Here is an 18,194-nt window from a genome sequence, read left to right on the forward strand (position 1 = left end):
ACTCATGCTCACCTCGTACTTCACTTAGAGTTCACATCACTTGGTTTAAAAGGACCCAAGATCTAGGTGCAGTGGCTCATATCGATAATCCTAGCACTCAAGAGGTTGAAGCAGGATTGCCAACAAGTCCCAGGCCAGCCTGAACTACATGGTGACTTCCAAGATAGTTCGGGCCATATAGTGAGTTCTAGGCATGGCTGAGTTATCAAGTAAAACTTTAAAAAAAAAAAAAAAAAAAAACATTAAAAATATTTAAAATACAAGTATTCTAGAATGCAACTGATCAGGGCATATGTATAGTAAATATACTACAAATAAAAACAAAATTACTATTCATGATAAAATATGCAAGATTTTATTTTAGCAGCAAATTCTTACCAGTTTTAAAATATTGTGGTATCAGTTGGTAAAATTTTTTAACCCTGTGGTGTTAATGTATCAATCCATATGTGTTGCTTCTTGTAACTGTGTTCAGAAGAAATTATCTGTAAATTATGTAAGTAAGCATATAGATATAGAAATAATTAAGATTCTCTCCTCAGTTTTCCTAACAACTTACTATGGTTTACATGCTCAAACAGAAGGCAAGTTCCTTTAAAAACACTATGCATCTTGCAAGCAATCACATAATGTTAATATAGTCAATAGAAAACATACCATGATATGCCATGATTGCTTTTATAAGTGCTACAAAATGGGTTTACAATTAAACCCATAACACTAACATGCCATCTATATTGAATTTTTAGCTAAATACTAAACTCTAAATAAGAAACTATGTAAAAAAAATTTTAGTATGTTTTCAAAAGTAACTATGGAAATTGTGCTACAATTTAAAATAAGATTACTTAAAATATGGGTTGTAAATTCTTCTAATCTTCATTGAAACAGATTTAATCCTGACAAATGAATTGTTTTTGGTCCATGTACCCCACTGAATGCCAGTTGCACGCAATTTTCCAGGAACATAATGGACGCCATTTAGGTTCGTGAGGCCGCACTGGTTGAACCACCAGCCAGTGTTGTTATGAAGGTGACTGCAGCTCTCCACTGACTGATTATTGACCAGGCAAGCAGGGTGGCATCCGTCATTATCAACATCTGAGGTGCTGAAAGGCATTGCATTCTGGTTATCATCTTTTCTGAAGCCCCGGAATGCATCACCTGCATAAAATGGATTATTTTCAAAAAGCGAATTCAGAGAATTTTTATTATTTCACTCAACTACTACCATACAGTTATACAGAAATGCTGCATCTAGAAACAGATATCAATAATTTTTCTACTATCTGTCCTGTTAAAATCTCTCCCACACAGTGTGCCAAAACCTTGTGAAGAATTGGCATATGTCTTTAAATGGACAGACCAACCAGCATGGAAACTCGGCTATACAAACAAAATCAGATTATGGTGCATGTGTCTGTCGTACTTGAAGGTGATCTACATGGTGACTGATAATTTTTTTAAAAAAAAGAAAACAACTTACACACTGTATGTTTTCTTTTTGTTACATAATGAGTTTTTAACATTCTTTTTATTTTTTTATTTTATGTGTATAATCGGTTGGCCTGCATATATGTCTGTGCACCACATGCATGGAGCGCTCACAGAGGCCAGAGTGTCGGATCCCCTGGAACTGGAATACCAGACAGTTGTGAGCCCCATGTGAGTGCTGGGCTTTGAAGCTGGTCTTCTGGAAGAATGGCAAATACTCTTAACCAGTGAGCCGACTCTTCAGCACCACCCCCATGGTAGGTTTTTACTTTAGGAAGACAATTATGGATGCAGGTGAAGCATTTGCCCTCAAGAATATTAGATTTGCAATCGCACCACTGTTTTCAAACAGGGACGAAGTGTCCTGTGGCATGCCTAATGTGCTCGTGACAATTTCTGGTGTACTGTGGAGTTGTGCTTTCATGGTTCTTGACAGTCTGTGTAGACTGATCATTTTTAAAGAGCTTATACTGACCACTGTATGACCGGCATGCCTGATTTTCACCAGATCCTTCAAGGACTAAGTTTCTTGGCCAAAATACTCCGACTAAAACTTAAACTGCAGGCTCGGGAACTAGATTTTGTTTTATACAGTTCCATGAAGTTAAAAGATTCTTAGTGGATTCCTACCTACATGAAATTTTTGACTAATATGTTCAGCTAAAAGAGAAGCTATGTGAAGCATCTAGGAAACCCAAACCTGCACTTGTTCATCATGCTTCTGAACATTTGGGATCTCTTGAGGTAAATATTTTGGGGAGCCTGAAGAACTTCATTAGTGTGATCTACCATAAGCCCAGCTCTACTGGCTAGTGAAGTCCCTGACTCTGCATACTGTGACACACAAAGACACACACAGACTGAAGTGTGTATCTGCAAATGCAATACAATTTTCATCATCCGTGCTCTGCGGTACCTTTCAAAGTTCACCCAGTGTGGTCAGAAAAATGTCACAAAGGGAAAACATACTTGCTACTAAGCCTGATGGCCTAGATTCAATTTCCAGAACTAACATAATGGAAGGAGAGATCTGACTCCCTAAGTTGTTCTCTGACCTAAACACATGCATTGTGGCATGTATGTACCTGCACACATATGCAAAATAAATAAATAAAATGCAATTTTTAAAAAATTGCAATTCATCTAGGGAGCAATGCCTATATTCCGTGACCATGACATGAACAGTCTCCACTGACAAAGTTCAACATCAGAAAAATCTACACCAGATGACTTCTCAATGGATTACACTGAATCACTTTTTTTAAACACGCGCACGTACACACACACACACACACACACACACAATTATTCCTGTGTAAATTCCATTAGAATATACCCACCACATTTGCTATAAGCGTGGCTCTCAGAACTTAACTGATTGACCACTAACCTTCATCATCATTAGATAGAAGATTGGCAAAGCACACCTCTGGAGGTGCCTGGGATGCATTTCTGGAGAGTCACATCAAAAGGACTCTGACCTCATGAGTGAGTGGGTGGCTTCCTTGGTGGAGCCACCACACAGAGGCATTACTGAGAGATAGTGAAATGACAACAAGGAGGCATGGTAGAAGCAGGTCACTGGCACACAACCTTAGAGCTATGTCTTGTCTCTGCTGTTCTCTACTGAGCCATCAGATGTGAACTGCTCTCCACCACATCCTCCGTGAAATAGCTCCGGGACTGTCAGCCAAAATAAGCCCTCTTCCCTTAAGTTGTCTCTGTTAGGTATTTTAGTCACACCAAAGACAAAGCTACAATGCTGCTTTCTCTGAGAACCCACAGAAATTTCTCTCAAGTTTTACTATCAGAAATATCTGTAGTGTGTGTGTGTGTGTGTGTGTGTGTGTGTGTGTGTGTGTGTGTGTGTGTGTGTAGGCCCAACATCTCTTTTTTTGATCATTGTCCATCTTTATTTTCTGGCTCATTTGTTAGGCTAGTCTAGCTAACCAATGGACTCAAGGATCTGCCTGTCCCTAATGCTCCAAGGCATTATACAGTTTTTCTGTGGGTTCTGGGAATCTGAACTCAGGCCCTTGTGCCTGTGAAGTGGACACCTTGCTGACTGAGCATCTCCCTAGCCCTTTTCTACTTCTTATGAAACAATGATCCTGCTCAAATATTCAAGTTCATATTTTTGCATCAGGCTCAATGTCAAATTTGTATCTGATCACATTTTACCTGCATATCTATCTACACTGTACCTTTTCCTTTTCTTAATTTAACTGTATAATTTGATCAACAGTTAAAAGCTACTTAATGGCCATGGGAAGTTTAAGAGCTCTATAATGAAAATAAAACATCCTCTAACGAAAGCGTAACTATCTTTTAGAGATCTCCACATAAGCTTCCTGACATGGCATGCTCCATGTTGAGCAATTCTTTGCACTTTGGAAGTAAACACTGAAAACTTTATACAAAACCTTTAAGCTTTCCCATAGCTATCTGTACTTGATTTTCAACTTTCACCTAATGTCTCAAGACCAACCCCACTAATATGGCATGAATCCACCCACACCAAGCAGCCCCTCTGCCGGTCATCTATTTCCTTGTCTATGCTGTGATACAAGCTGCCCCATTTGCTAACAGTCACTTGCCAAAAACCCGACCTTTCTTCCAAGTCTGAGTCTTCAGTTCTCAGGATGCCGGCATATCCACCTGGCCTGAAGTGACTGAACTAGATTCTGCAGAAATATGTATTTCCAAGTAGCTTTAACATTCACCTCATTTTGAAACCTACCCATCCTCCCACAAAAATCTCCTGGTTGCAATCACTCTCACGTTCTCTTTAAAGCTAAAGTTCTACCAGTCTTCTGTTTTCAGTGTTGTTTATGTTTCCCTCTGTGCCAACATTAGTTGACAGCCAAGAGATATACAGCATTCATTGTGAACTTCTAACACTAATATATATAACCAACAAGTACACCATCAGGAAAAAAAAAAAAAACAGAGGAACAGGATTTAGTATTTCTTCACTCAAATGTCTTTAAAAATTCAGCTCCAAAATACAAAGTCATCATCAAGTATTCTGAAGTTCTGATGAGTTAAATTTTGGGGAATACATCAAGGGAGAGTAAAAAGAACTTGTTTGGGTGTCTTTGTGGAATAGGATTGGATGGAAGAGGTGTGATCCACAGGTCTTGGATCAGACACTTTCTCTTTCAGGTTTCTTCACTGACAAAGTTGGAAAGCTCTTACTCCCTGAGCATGAAAATAGGAATGCTGCTTACTCAGCCTGCCTCAGGGTCTCTGCCCACAAGACCACCAGGGTCGGAGTAAACTGCTTTAAAGGATACAAACACTCCAAGGTCATTAAGCAAAGTGGACACCACAGACTTTCAGACTTGCATATTGTTCTCTAATCTATTGTCATCATCATATGTCCTGCATTATTTCTATCTTTATGTAATACTAGGCAAGTGATACCTCAATTTTGTGTCATTTTAGTAATTAAAAACTTACCAGCATTTCCTGAATATCGTCCTAAGTGTATTTTAAAAAATCGTGTTTCATCCTCTAGCCAAAAATTCTCATATGAAGCATAAGCCAAGGTGTCATCTTCGGATTCCAAGGCCACATGAAGCATAAAACTAGAATCTTTTTGGTTTACTATGTAAAAAATCTTTTTCAGTCCTAGCCAAAATTCTCCTGTAAAAGAAGTGCTTTGTTTTAATACGTTTAGTGCAAATGAGAACAAGCTTTTATTAGTGAAGGCTGATGCTCTTTAGCTTCTCCGTACCTGAGAGGACTCATCAAGAACCAGGACACTAGAGGACTTGGCTCAGCTCAGCTGTCGGCTGTTATCTAACTTACTTATTTTGTTAATTCACAAGACTGAACAGAATCAAACTGTCTCATTTTTATCTCCCCAAATTCAACTTAAAAGTGAATTTAAAGACTAAATAAAAAGTCAAGTTTTACGTTTATGGCATGTCAACAGAAAAACATGTTCAAATCTCACAGCAACTAACAAATGAAGTGACCCAGTAAATGTAGGAGTTTTAATCTCAAATCAGCTGCTCCTTAAGAAACACTTCCTGAAAGCACTAGGTTAAAATTGCTTTTTCTACCTTGGAAATTCCTTATAAATAAATATTTCCTTGTTTAAAAGCAGCTTGCCATTTACCTAAGTGGAAACAAAACGTGGCCACACTGAAGCTTCTCCAGATTTAGAGTCAATATTTCTAAGACAACTGTGGATTATATTAACAGATCTCCTAATTCAGACAGTGTTCTTACATGCACATTTTAGCCACTGGCTTTCTATTTCCCATATCCATAACGGATTATAGTAAATGTGGACATTCCTGAGATACAGCCTACTTAAATTATGAAATTACAGGGTATAAAATTTCAGAGAGTTAGAAGATAATGAGACAGACTATCAAAACTCAGAAAGCTATGACTAAGATATTAAGTTCTTTTCCATGGATCTTTTAGCTACCACCCTGTTAGAATTGAAAAGAATAAGTACAAGAAAACATGGACACCTTGTAGGATGGGCTCCTATGGAGCTGTTAGTTTCATGGTCTCTACTTGTCTTCAGCTTCTTTCAGTTTTACTCCAACCTCATATTTAAGAGCTAACAGCAAATTTTATTAACTCCCCAATGTATTTTAATTGTACTAAATATAGAACAGTCTTAGTTTGCAAAAACAGTGTCTGCCTCTAGATCCTCTTAGTTAAAACTCTTCAAATTTAGAAAATAGTAATGTACGTCATAGTTTTATAAAATTACATTCAACTTAAATGATTTGACTTTAATGGTCATTTGCCTTGGTTCTATCTATATTTCACTGTATTTTAAGTCTATGACAATCCTGCCTCCTTTTTTTTTTCTTTCCTCGTTCCACAAACAATTGGGAAGCACTTATCAAAGCTACTGGGTACAGATAACAAATATCCAACTGAGAATTTTCACTCAAATCACATTTCAATTCATCTCTAAAAAGTTGTACATCTTTTTTAAAATGTGTGTTTATGGGTATTTCGCACACATGTGTGTCTGTGCACCTTGTGTGTTCCTGGGCTCATGAAGCCAGAAGAAGATTCTGGATCCCATGGAACAGGAGTTACAGACAGTGTGACCTGCCATGTGGGAGCTGGGGGTTGAACCTAGGTCCTCTTGAGGAGCCAGGACTCTTATTTGCTAAGACATGTCTCCAGCCCAGATTTCTAGGACTTAACTGAAAACATTTTTAAAAATAATTTGGCATATAAAAATAGAATTTAAATCATATTTTTATATTCACGTAGATTTACCACTCTTACTGAAGATTTGACTAATGCTGTTACAGTTTAGAAATAACACACCAGAAAGAAGGAGAAAAGGCAAAGCATCAACACATAACATTTGACCTAAAAGGTCTCCAAATCCATCCAGGTAATCACACCATGGCCTCCGGAAGTCAACTGTCCCATCCATCCTTTTCTGAATCACTGTCCATCCTCCTCCTCTGAAATCCATGTCGCAAATTACCTAAAATGGGCCAGGAAATGCCAAAATAATACAACATTGTTTTCATTGTTTGACATTATAGGACTCATTATAGAACTCATCCATGATCCTATAGAAAAATAAACACAAGAAAGTTTTTATTCCCATGAATGTATTTATATTTTAACTCTCTGCTTAGGCAAACTCATAATTAACCTAACTTCAGCCTTGTGTGAGTGACTTTTTAAAAAGACATAACTGTTTGTATTATTTTAAGGTTATCATATAATTCCTCAACTCTAAACATTTTTTTTTTCAGTTCAGGAATAACAGTGCTGACATGCTATGGCAGAGATGGATCATTACAAATGACTTTGTTCTCTGAATTATAATGGTGGGGTTTTTTTGTTTGTTTTCTTTTGTTTTTTAGTATTAAATATGTTGTCTGCCTGCCTCTGGTTTCTCTTCCTCTCACAAACTGGTGTTCAGACTGACATTTCAAGAACAAAAGCACGAACTGTGCCCACCCAGCAAGTACTCACAGGGGCCTCTGCTGAAACTGTGACATGCACCTGCCTGGGGCCCACAGAAACAACAGGGAAGAAATCAAAGTAATCCACTCTACCAGAGACTTCCCACATAGAGACAGGAAAAAAGGCAATGTGGAGGAAGCTCGGCACCAGCACTTTCCACAGAAGAGGTAATTATGCAACCCACTCCTGGAAAAGTTACAAGCCTCCCCTTCCATCGCTGTTCAGATCCAGTTCTGAATGTGTAGGCAAAGAGACTCAGGTACTTTCTAAATTATTTCCCACCTAAGTCCTAATTTTTTGACATCTTGTCAATAAATTTCAAGAGAAATTATGGTAAAAATTCTAAGAACAGAAACTGCATCTACTGAGAAAGAAAGGTTGTTATTGTACAATATAGACTATTGATAAACTTTAAAGATCATAAATTTTTTAGACACTGAGAAAGTACCTAGAAAAAAATATGTATATACACACATGTCTTTTCTGTCCATAAGCATTGTGTGCAGTAGGTACCTACCAAAAATACAAGCAGACAAATACTAAGAATAATTCTTATTATTCACATTAAGCATGGATCAGTTTATCAATCTTCCTTATGCCTAAGTAAAAGGCCTTTTCTATTAATTTCTTTTTTAATTTTGGAAACAAATTCTCACACTGTAAAATAATATATCATCAGAAGAAAATGCAGTTATAAGGCGGAAGCACAGTTCTTTTGTAAGCCCCACATCACAGCACATCATTGTTATCAAGTCTCCATTGACTAATTGAAGCAAGGATTTATATTGTTACAGTTCTGTCCCCACGATGGTAGCATAAAGCCTTGCAACAACTGGATTTCCTTTAAAAAGAGTAACTGTGGACACTAGGACACTGAAATTCATGGTCTGAGCATAAGATGTCAAGGAAACCAAACTTTTCAAACTGCAAATTTTGCTAATTTATTTAAAATTTTTAAGACAAAAATATTTAAAACATAAATATTTAAATAATTATAATTTAAATATTAACAAAGTTAGCTTGATGTTTACTTTATTCTGTATAATAAGGGAAAACTTTACCTCAAATGGGTAGCTAGATCCCTCTGGAAAGATTATATATAAACCACTAGGGGTTTTGGTGGCAGAGCCAATTGAATCTTTAATATGAGTGCAATCCAAACCTAGGAAAATAAAATGAGTCATTTAGTGAATGTTCAATTGTACCTAAGACAGTCAGTTAATAGCAGAGAACTGACAATGCTGTCTGAAATTGTTGCTACAGCTTCTATTAGTGATACCATGCCTTTAACTTCTTACAAATAAAAAAAAATGAAAAATTACCACAATTTCAGATTTCAGGAGAAAACATATGAAAGAACAGGAATTAAAGAATTTGGGCTGCAGAAACACCTCACAAATAATACCCTTTTAGTGACTGGTTATTGTTTAAAGTCCTCATTTTGTGGGGCTGGAGTGATGACTTAACAATCAAGAGCCCAACTACTCCTGCAGAGGACCCAGGTTACATTCCTAGCACCCAGGCAGAGACTCACAACAGTTTGTAACTTCAGTTCCCAGGGATCCGACACTCTTTAGTCCCCTGCAGGCATGTGGTGCACATAAACTCACACAGGCTCACACACATACACATAAATAAAAATAAAATAAATCTTTAAAATCTCATTTGGGAGACTTGCTGTATAATTATAATCCTCTTTTCCAAGGAATCTAAGTTAACCCAAGTTTATCTTTAATATATAAAGGATGGTTAGCGAGGAGAAAACTTAAGGAATAAGTAGGTTAATTGTGATTAACACATCCTTGACTACTTTATTCCAAACTTCAGACTCTAGTGTGTTGATGTTACCAATACCAATAACCAGGAGGGAAGAAGAAATCACTTTCTTCACTAACAAGAAACTAAGCGAGGCCAGTGTGTGCTCTATCTACAAATGTTAAAGCTGTAGCTCCCCCCCCCCCCCCCCGTCCACCTCCAAAGCATTCAGTTCCACAGAGGACTGTAAATATATGTATGTAATGCCAATATGCCAAGGAGTATTACATTCTATTTGAATGTCTTCTAGTGTACATGTTGTAAGTGTAATTAAATAACTCCAACCCTGTGATCCCAGTGACTCAGGAAACTGAGGCAGGAAAGCTTGTCCTGACTACATAGTTCAAAGCAGCCTGAGCAACTTAATAGATCCTTATGGGGTCTGGGGGTAACTTTCTGATAGATCACTTGCCCACCATGCATGCAGCTCTGGGTTCAATCAAAAATATCATGTCCGAAAACAAGTTTCAGAGCATCACTTCCTCGGGTGACTACTATTACTTCTTAGCCAGGAACCATTGATTAACCACTGGAAGCCTTAGAATGTTTATCTAACAGGAATGATGACACTACTGTGTCATAGTGTTTTACTGGGGTTTAAAAGGCAAGCGTTTAGCACACAGCTTACCACACATTAATCTGTAGAAAACAACTCAACAAAAAAACTAGGTATAAAAAGTTGTCACCTTCCCTTTGCTTCTGGTTTGTGCGGTGAGATGCGAAGGGGCATTCCTACAATGGAGCTGTGCTCAGAGGTGTGGGGAAGCCAGAGGGGACTTCTTGGTCTCTTGGGTTGTGTGTTCGTCACCTGACCTGAGAGTATTAGAGCAAGTCTGTGCTGCTCTGACTGTGCATCACAGGTCATTTCAGAACTTTCGGTGATTTACTCATCAACCCCTCACAGCAACTCTGGAAGACTTGCAAAGGTTTACATTTCCGGCCAACTTGTCTGGCTTTAGAGTCACCTCAGACAAACACCTATGGTGGTGCACATGAGAAGGTCTCCAGAAAGGTTGGACTGAGAAGGGAAGATGCCACTTGAATGTGGGTGGCACCATGTTCATGGACTGGGGTGCCAGAATGAATAAAAGGGAGAAAGTGAGCTGAGCCCCACCCGCCCCATCCCCCACCCCACCCCCCCCCCCCCACCCCCCCCACCCCACCCCACCCGCACTCTCTCTCTCTGCTTCCTGACTGCAGATAGAGTGGCCAGCTACCTCACGTTCTGCTGCCGTGCCTCCCCGCAGTGATGGAGCGGACGTTCAAACTGTGAGCCAAATGACCCTTGCCTTCTGTGGGTCGCTTTTTGTCTGGTATTGGAGACCACAGTGAGGAAAGGCAGATAAGGATTTCAACTTACTGCTGAGGAAACTAATACCAAGGAACGAGCAGCTTGGAGGTTAGGACCAGCCTGACACTGGATTTCATGCTCAGCTACAGTTTGCTCTGCCACTGAGGTAGTGACGGAATAAGTCCTTTAAAGTAACACAGGACAGAGCCTGTCCTCATAAAGGAACAGGAGATGCTCGGCTCCTGTCTGTCCCCTCCCCCTTCCAAGAAACACTTAGGATCACATACTTGAGCCTCAGTAATATTTATTTGCTTAGAATTTTCATATGAATTCATATTTGTAAGATTTACACAGCACTTTCTTAGAAGCACAAACATGTAGGAATAAATGTTACATTTTAGTGCAAAAAAAGTTAACTTTGTATTTATTTCTGTATTAAATTTCTTTTTCCTTTAAAATTTTATATCCCACTTTGAAACATCTTTTAAAAAAACCACTTTTCACAGGTGGGAGGGACTCTGGAGCTTCTCTTCTGTATGAAAAGTAATTGTTAATAAAATGCCAGGGCGGGGTGCTCAGAACACGGCACCTAAGGTTACTCAATGTTCAACAGATCCCTAATATTATTTTACAGCTATGGCTTTCAAACAGTGGAAAAGTCCTTCAGCCTAGAAAGGGCACATTGTGTAACTGGCCTAATAGCAGGTACTAGTCTTCCAGACTGTAGGAAACAATGAACAGTGCGTTCTAAAACTTCAGCGCACCGGGCTGTCCAGAAACTTTGAGTAATAAAGCAGAACTGTGAAGAGGCTGAAATACCAGTACTCTCACCATGTGACTGAATGGGCCTGGCAGGAAAGGGGTCCAGCTGTTTTCTGAAAACCTCAGTAGTCAAAAGGAGAATTCGATTCATGAGCTCATTAACCTAAACACAGACACACGAGGCAAGGTTATACTTAGCTAAATTATATAAACGCTGTCTCTAAGCCTCCCTGAACCAAAAGCTTGCCTTCTCTTTTAGGATGGATTCTTTCTGTTCTAATACAATAAAGGCCTAAGTAATGACGGTGCCACCCAGCAGCACCTCCTAAGCGCTGTCCTGTCTGCCATCACCCTGTGGCTTCTGCGCCTGCGCTCTGCTCACTGCCCCACGGCACCGCTGCCTCCCTCGCTGCCTCCCTTTGCTCTGCCCTCTTCACCCTCCACACCAGCTGTTAAGCGGTGAAGACAGTTCCTTGCCCACACATTTCGGTGGCCCGTAGTGTAGCGAGCTTTAGTTCCTGATTCCTTTAGTCAGGTTTCCTTACTCATTTCCAACCTCACCAGCGCTCCCACCCTGTGCCAACTCCTGAGAACCCCCAGAGGGAATGCTGTCCCTTCCTTACCAATCTTGTGGCATTTAAAGCATTCACTCATCCCTCACTGCTCAGCTCACAGGCTCTCTCTTCTGAGAGACTTCCCATGTCATTCTGACAGTAGTCAGATTATTTCTATTTTTCCATGTTTGTTTTCTCGTCACCAGACTGCATCCCCCTTGAGCAAAGGCCTGCTTGATTGCTCTGTTACAATGCTTCTCACCTCGTAGGTATTAAACATCAATACATAAAATCAAAAGACTGTGCTTCCAGCCGCTGTGCCAATGTGCACATGCCATGCAATGAAATGCCAAAAGAATTCTATACCTGGCTAGATAAATAATCCAGAGACGCTTGCTGCTCATCCATTATATTTCTCAGTAGTTTTTTGGTACTTCTTGTATAAGAAACAATAGAATTTTGCAGGTTTCCTTAATCAGAAAGAAAATGACATTCTTATATAAAACAATTACAGTGAAAACAATGAATTTCACATGATTTGGAATAAAGAAAAGTATCTCAATTTATCTGAACTTATAACTGTATGTTTTAGTTAGAATATATTTATTTAAAACAGGATTGGTCAAAAAGCAATTTCAACATTCTTAATGAAATTATGATTCCTGATAATATAGATTCCCTCAAATGATTTATTTAACTAAGAAACAACATTCTTAATGCCTACTCTCACTTTATGAGATAAGAAGTTTAGAGGCAAGAAGTATAGAAAGTGGGGGACAGGGTCTCATGTAGCCCAGGCTGGCTTTTAACCCCTTCCTGATCCTCCTGCCTCCATCTCTCAAATTCTCTAATGCTAGGATTACATACATGTGACCTGTGTCAGCCTTCTTAGCCATTAATTACTATTACATGATAAAGTAAAATGCAATTGTAATTTACTTGCATACCAGGCCAGTTAATTTAAAAAATACATCTTTGCTTTATTTTTCTAATACTATATAATTTAAAACCAAGTCACTAGCATTCATACACATAATAAATCTTAACCAAAGCTTTGGAGGCCACCAAAATAGCTCAGTGGGTAAGGCATCTGCCACCAAGCTTGAAAACCTGAGTTCAATTCCTGAGACCCACATGGTGGAAGGAAAGAACTGACTCCTGGAAATTGTCCTCTAACTCTATACATGTACCCTATGTGGTAACACACCACACACAAATAAATAAATAAATAAATAAATAAATAAATAAATAAATAAATAAACAAATGTAAAAACATTACAATTCCAGTTTATTAGTTTCTGGCTGAACTTACACAATACATTTCCATTTGATTTCATAGAAAATATTCATCATTCCTTATTTTTAAAAAGGCTGCACAAACACTAAACATACTTTCCCTTAAGGCATTTGAGATCATGTTGCCATCATGTTTCATCATCTCTAATTTTTTTTTAAATTTTCATTTATTTATTATGTATACAGCATTCTGCCTGCATGTGTTCCTGCAGGCCAGAAGAAGGCACCAGATCTCATTACAGATGGTTGTGAGCCACCATGTGGTTGCTGGGAATTGAACTCAGGACCTCTGGAAGAGCAGTCAGTGTTCTTAACCGCTGAGCCATCTCTCCAGCCCGATCTCTAATATTTTTAACACCAAAAAAAAAAAAAAAATCCTCAGGGCTGGAGAAATGACTCAATAATTAAAGGCAGTGGCTTCTATTGCGGAGAACTCAGCTCTGGTTCTGACACAGTGGTTCACAGCCAGCTGTAACTCCAGTTCTAAGAGATCCAACAGCTGTTGGCCTCCTCAGGCACTGCACACGTGTGGTGTACATACATGCACGCATGCCGACAAAACATTCACACATAAAATTAAAATAAAATATTTCAAAATAATATCAACTACCTCTGCTTCTCAGACTGAGAAAGTTTTACCTACAACAATGACATTCATCCTCTTCACCAAAAAAGATCTACATGTTATTTCATGAATACCTTTTAAAATGGTATTTATCTCTAAGTTTATTTCACCCTAGCAGTAAAATGACATTAATAATTTCTAACAGTTTAGAGTCTATTTTATCCATCTTCGTCTCTCATTTTTATTTTCAGTCTCTCACTTTTTCTTAGTTTTTTTCTCTGAATTTATACACCTGTCTTAATGAGACCAAAGCAAATCCATAGATTGGAGCTTGAGACACTTATGTTACATAGTTGAAGTTTTCTCTGGTCCTGCCCAGCCCCACGGACCCTGCAACTGCTTATAAAATAATCACTCAGAAGCTTATGTTAATGAAATTGCTGAGCCATTAACTTAGGCCTATCACTGACTAGCTCTTACATTTAAACTCAGCCCATTTCTGTTAATCTATATGTCGCCATGTGTTCCATGGCTTTACCTGTTGCCTTTACATGCTGTTTCCTGAACGGCAGGCTAGAGTCTCCTCCTCAGCCTTCCTATTCCCACAATTCTCTTCTTTGCTTGTCCCACCTATACTTCCTGCCTGGCTACTGGCCAATCAGCATTTTATTTATACAGAGCCATATCCACAGCAATGCTACACAGAAATTAAGCAGATTTAAGGCAGCTTTTTGCACTCTAACCTGTAAATGACTACCCCAGAGGACCTGGGTCAAGTCATCAGTTCCACCCATCTCAGGTTGCCATTCTTCACTGAACCCCATGTCTATAATAAATGATAGGAATTACTGTATTGTGACTAAATAACTCTTATACTGAGACTAAAACTCTAATTGTGATCCTTTCCTACATTAAATGACTAGATTTGTGTTGTATTTATTGCATTAGTTGTTGTAGTTTTCAGTAACAATGTGTTTGATTTTAGAAATACCCTGGGAGAGGGACTAAGGTGAAGTTTCCAGGGAGCTGAACCAGGAAATAAAACAGCCCCTCATAAACTAATGCATTATCAGAGCCCTATGGATTGTCCTTCTTTCTGTGGTCTATAGATGCCACTGGACTCCCTGGAAGAAAGATTGCGTTGACTTAACAAATATCTATTAAGCACATACTTATTAAATGTCAAACACAGACAGCATCCAGACTTGGGTGATAAGGTATATATAAAATAACCCATATAAAATAAAGGATATTTTTCTGTGTCAAAGTTTTATTTCATTATCATTGTGGTAATTTTTAATACTTACTGCATATAAAATGTTTTTCTTCTCGGGTTACTTTGGTCTTAGCATCACGTGACTCCTTACAGTCTTCCTTGTACACAGCAGGGTTACTTTGATTTTCATCTTTGAGATTAGTTTTATCTGCCGCACTGTTACCTACTAGAGAATCCTTCAAGTTGTAAAATAGAAATGAGAAAAATGCATGAAAATATGCTGTAAGACCTTATATACAGTAAGAAGACTACAGAAAACAGACTGGAACTTGAAATATACAGTGAAGATGATCACTTAAAATATATGCTGACCTAATTAGTTTAAATTCCCACAAACAAACCTTAAGGGTACAGTTTGATTTGGGTCAGTAAGTGCATGATAATTCAGCGCTTGCATCATGTCTTTTCCTCTCAAACTCCAAACAAAGCTGCTTAGGACTTGCTTCCCTCCTCTGATCCCATGAACTTCATCTTTACTCTGCAAACTCGCACCTAACAGGACATGACAGCACCGTGAAAAGGACTGAGGAAATTCCCCAGACATCTCCCTAATACCTCTAGCCAAATGAACCTCTGCCACCAACTCTTTAAAATTATAGGAAAAAATGTGTAGGAAGATTTGCTTTTATATAAAATAATTAAAGAATTAAAAAGATAACTGCTCATTGATTTTAATATTATCATTGATAAAATTTTGAATTATGGGATTTTGATTTGCAAAAATCAGTAACAGGTATCATTAAAAGGATGATAACACCTGACATTAGAAAGTATCTCTATTAGCCCGGTGGTGGTGGTGGCACACACCTTTTATTCCAGCACTTGGGAGGCAGAGGTAGGTGTATCTCTGGGAATTCAAGGCCATCCTGGTCTATAGAACAAGATCCAGGACAGGCTCCAAAGTTACACAGAGAAACCCTGCCTCCAAAAACCAAAAAAAAAAAAAAAAGTATCTCTATCAGTTTGCATGTGATTAGTCTCTTCACTATCAAAACAGTCTTTGACTAATGTTGTCTATTTCACAGTCCTCCTGAAAGCTATAACAAGTTTGTCCCATTTTCTAGACTCTGAAAGACTGGTATAGAACTAACTATACTACAAAGATATTTGCCCTTGAAAGACCTTGTACTTTGTTACTCAGACTATTTTAAATTTCTTGCTTTTTCTCTACATCTCTATAACAACTGCCATACTTGATGTTGTTTAAAAGTGTTACACATATCCTCTTTTCAGTAGGGCTCTTAAACTTTAGTAAGCAGTGCTAAAGAATTAAATCATTAGGATCTGTGCAGCTGTCTTAGAATTTTTTCTTGTTTCAACCACAGAATCTTGGCATTTGGTTTTGATATAGTGGCACATTTTTAACATTTAAAATTTTAAACCAACACTTAAATATATGGGCATTCAAATCCTCAGCTATTCATAACATTGCATACCCCATGCTGGCTGTCACTCTGATATTGTTTTAGATAAGATATTCTTGCAACCTAATTAACCACCTACAGGCCTTTATTGGAATGTCATGGTTTAAAGACTAACTTTCATTTTAAAAAGTAATTTTTATTACCCATCAGATGTTTCATTATCAAATGTAATAGGAAAGCTGAGAATTAAAATATCTTTAAACAATTGGGAACTTTCTTTAAAAGTTTATCTTAATTTTATAGTTTTTATCTTAAGAATTAACATTTAAGAAGTCTCAACTTCTTGAAACAAGTATTTTAATTGTTACATAAATTATATTTGTTGTATAGTTTATATTTTCACGCTTCTAATACATCAGGAAAGCTAAAATGGCTTTCTTAGCTAAAATAATATTGCTAAAATTCTTACCGTAGAATGATGAACACAGCTACCTTGTATAGCTTCTCCACAAATGAAAATACATACATTTAAGAACAAGAGTGATGCTTGGGATAGATACATCATATTTTTCTTGAACTAATGAAAATACTTCTTCAAATATCAGCTCTCTGTGGAAAGAATGGTGCACAGAGTCATCCGTTAAAAATTTCTGGAAGTTGTTCAGCATAAACACATGTGTTACTTACTCGCTTCCATGCCCTTTCTGGAAGGTGTACAGCACAAATACACACCAGTACTTACCAGCTCCATGCCCTCATCTGAAACAACACCCTTCGGTGAAAAACAAAGCAGTTCCTAGCAACACTCACACCTCAGCTGACACACATCTTTCCCATTGCTTCTACCTACAGCACAAACCCATGTGTTTTATAAAGTCATCTAATTCTTATGAACCGGATTTTTTAGCTCAGAAAATTGTAAAATGGACTAGAGAAGTTGCTCAGTGGTTAAGAGCACTGGCTGGTCCTCTACAGGACCGGGTTTGATCTCATTACCCACATGATGTTCCAGGGAATCTAATGCCCTCTTCTGGCCTTCTTGAGCAGCAAGTAAACATATGGTACACAGATATACATTCATACATGCAGGCAAAACACTCATACACATAAAATTAAAAATTTTAACTGTAAAATGGCTTTCATAAAAATATGAAGTAGAGACAACTGGCAGAGCAGGAGCCAGTATGTTGACATGATCTTTGAGTATTGAGATTCATTCAACATGGACATCCAAAGTTGATAATTAAACTTTTTAAAAAAGTATTTTAGCCAGAGTTAATCATCAATGGTCATATTAACCAGGTAAGTACCACATTTCTGGTGCCAATTGATTGGTGTATTTTACAACTACATTAGTAAAATTTCAAAAGTCCTGAACTGTTATTTACTGAAAATGGTCATTTTCTGGAAACTGCCATGTGACCCTCTGGAAATATAATCAAAAGACTCCACATCCTACTACAGAAATGTATGTACATCCATGATCACTATTGCTATATTCATAATAGGTAGGAAATGGAATTGGCTGAGATGTCCATCACCTGATAAACAGACAATGAAAATGTGGTACAGATATACAGTGAAATTTTATATCATTTTAAAAGAATAAAATTTACAGAAAGATAGATGGAAATAGAATACATTAAACTAATCAGGCAACCCAAGCCCTGAAAGACAAAAGCTGCACATTCTCTCTCATGTGTGGGTCCTAGCTTCCAACTGTTAGAATTGTGTGTTTAATTTGGTGTGTCTGTAGAGGTCAGGAAGCTCCAAAGGACCCATAATTCGGAAGAGGGAAAGAAAACAC

General features: G+C 38.0%; 1 protein-coding gene across 1 annotated transcript; it reads right to left on the reverse strand.

Annotated features, from left to right (window-relative positions):
• Window positions 1-384: 384 nt before the first annotated feature.
• Window positions 385-17,014, reverse strand: Angptl5 (angiopoietin like 5). Its single transcript, XM_028890987.2, has 8 exons — window positions 16,857-17,014; window positions 15,055-15,199; window positions 12,253-12,356; window positions 11,402-11,495; window positions 8,526-8,626; window positions 6,853-6,973; window positions 4,957-5,142; window positions 385-1,164 (listed from the first exon to the last, which is right to left on the reverse strand). The coding sequence occupies exons 1-8, from the start codon at window positions 16,950-16,952 to the stop codon at window positions 845-847; spliced, it is 1,167 nt and encodes a 388-aa protein (XP_028746820.1). The 5' UTR covers window positions 16,953-17,014; the 3' UTR covers window positions 385-844.
• Between the last annotated feature and the right edge of the window lie 1,180 nt (window positions 17,015-18,194).

The sequence above is a fragment of the Peromyscus leucopus genome, chromosome 7, assembly GCF_004664715.2.
Source record: "Peromyscus leucopus breed LL Stock chromosome 7, UCI_PerLeu_2.1, whole genome shotgun sequence".
Classification (NCBI taxonomy): domain Eukaryota; kingdom Metazoa; phylum Chordata; class Mammalia; order Rodentia; family Cricetidae; genus Peromyscus; species Peromyscus leucopus.

Bases quoted from the DNA above. Each gene is read 5' to 3' on its own strand.
- Angptl5 (XM_028890987.2), bottom strand. From the start codon at position 16,952: ATGATGTATCTATCCCAAGCATCACTCTTGTTCTTAAATGTATGTATT. The intron at 6,974-8,525 runs GTAAAGTTTTCC...GGCCCATTTTAG, and splicing joins GATCTAGCTACCCATTTGAG to GTAATTTGCGACATGGATTT. The intron at 1,165-4,956 runs GTAAGTTTTTAA...CATTTTATGCAG, and splicing joins ACGATATTCAGGAAATGCTG to GTGATGCATTCCGGGGCTTC.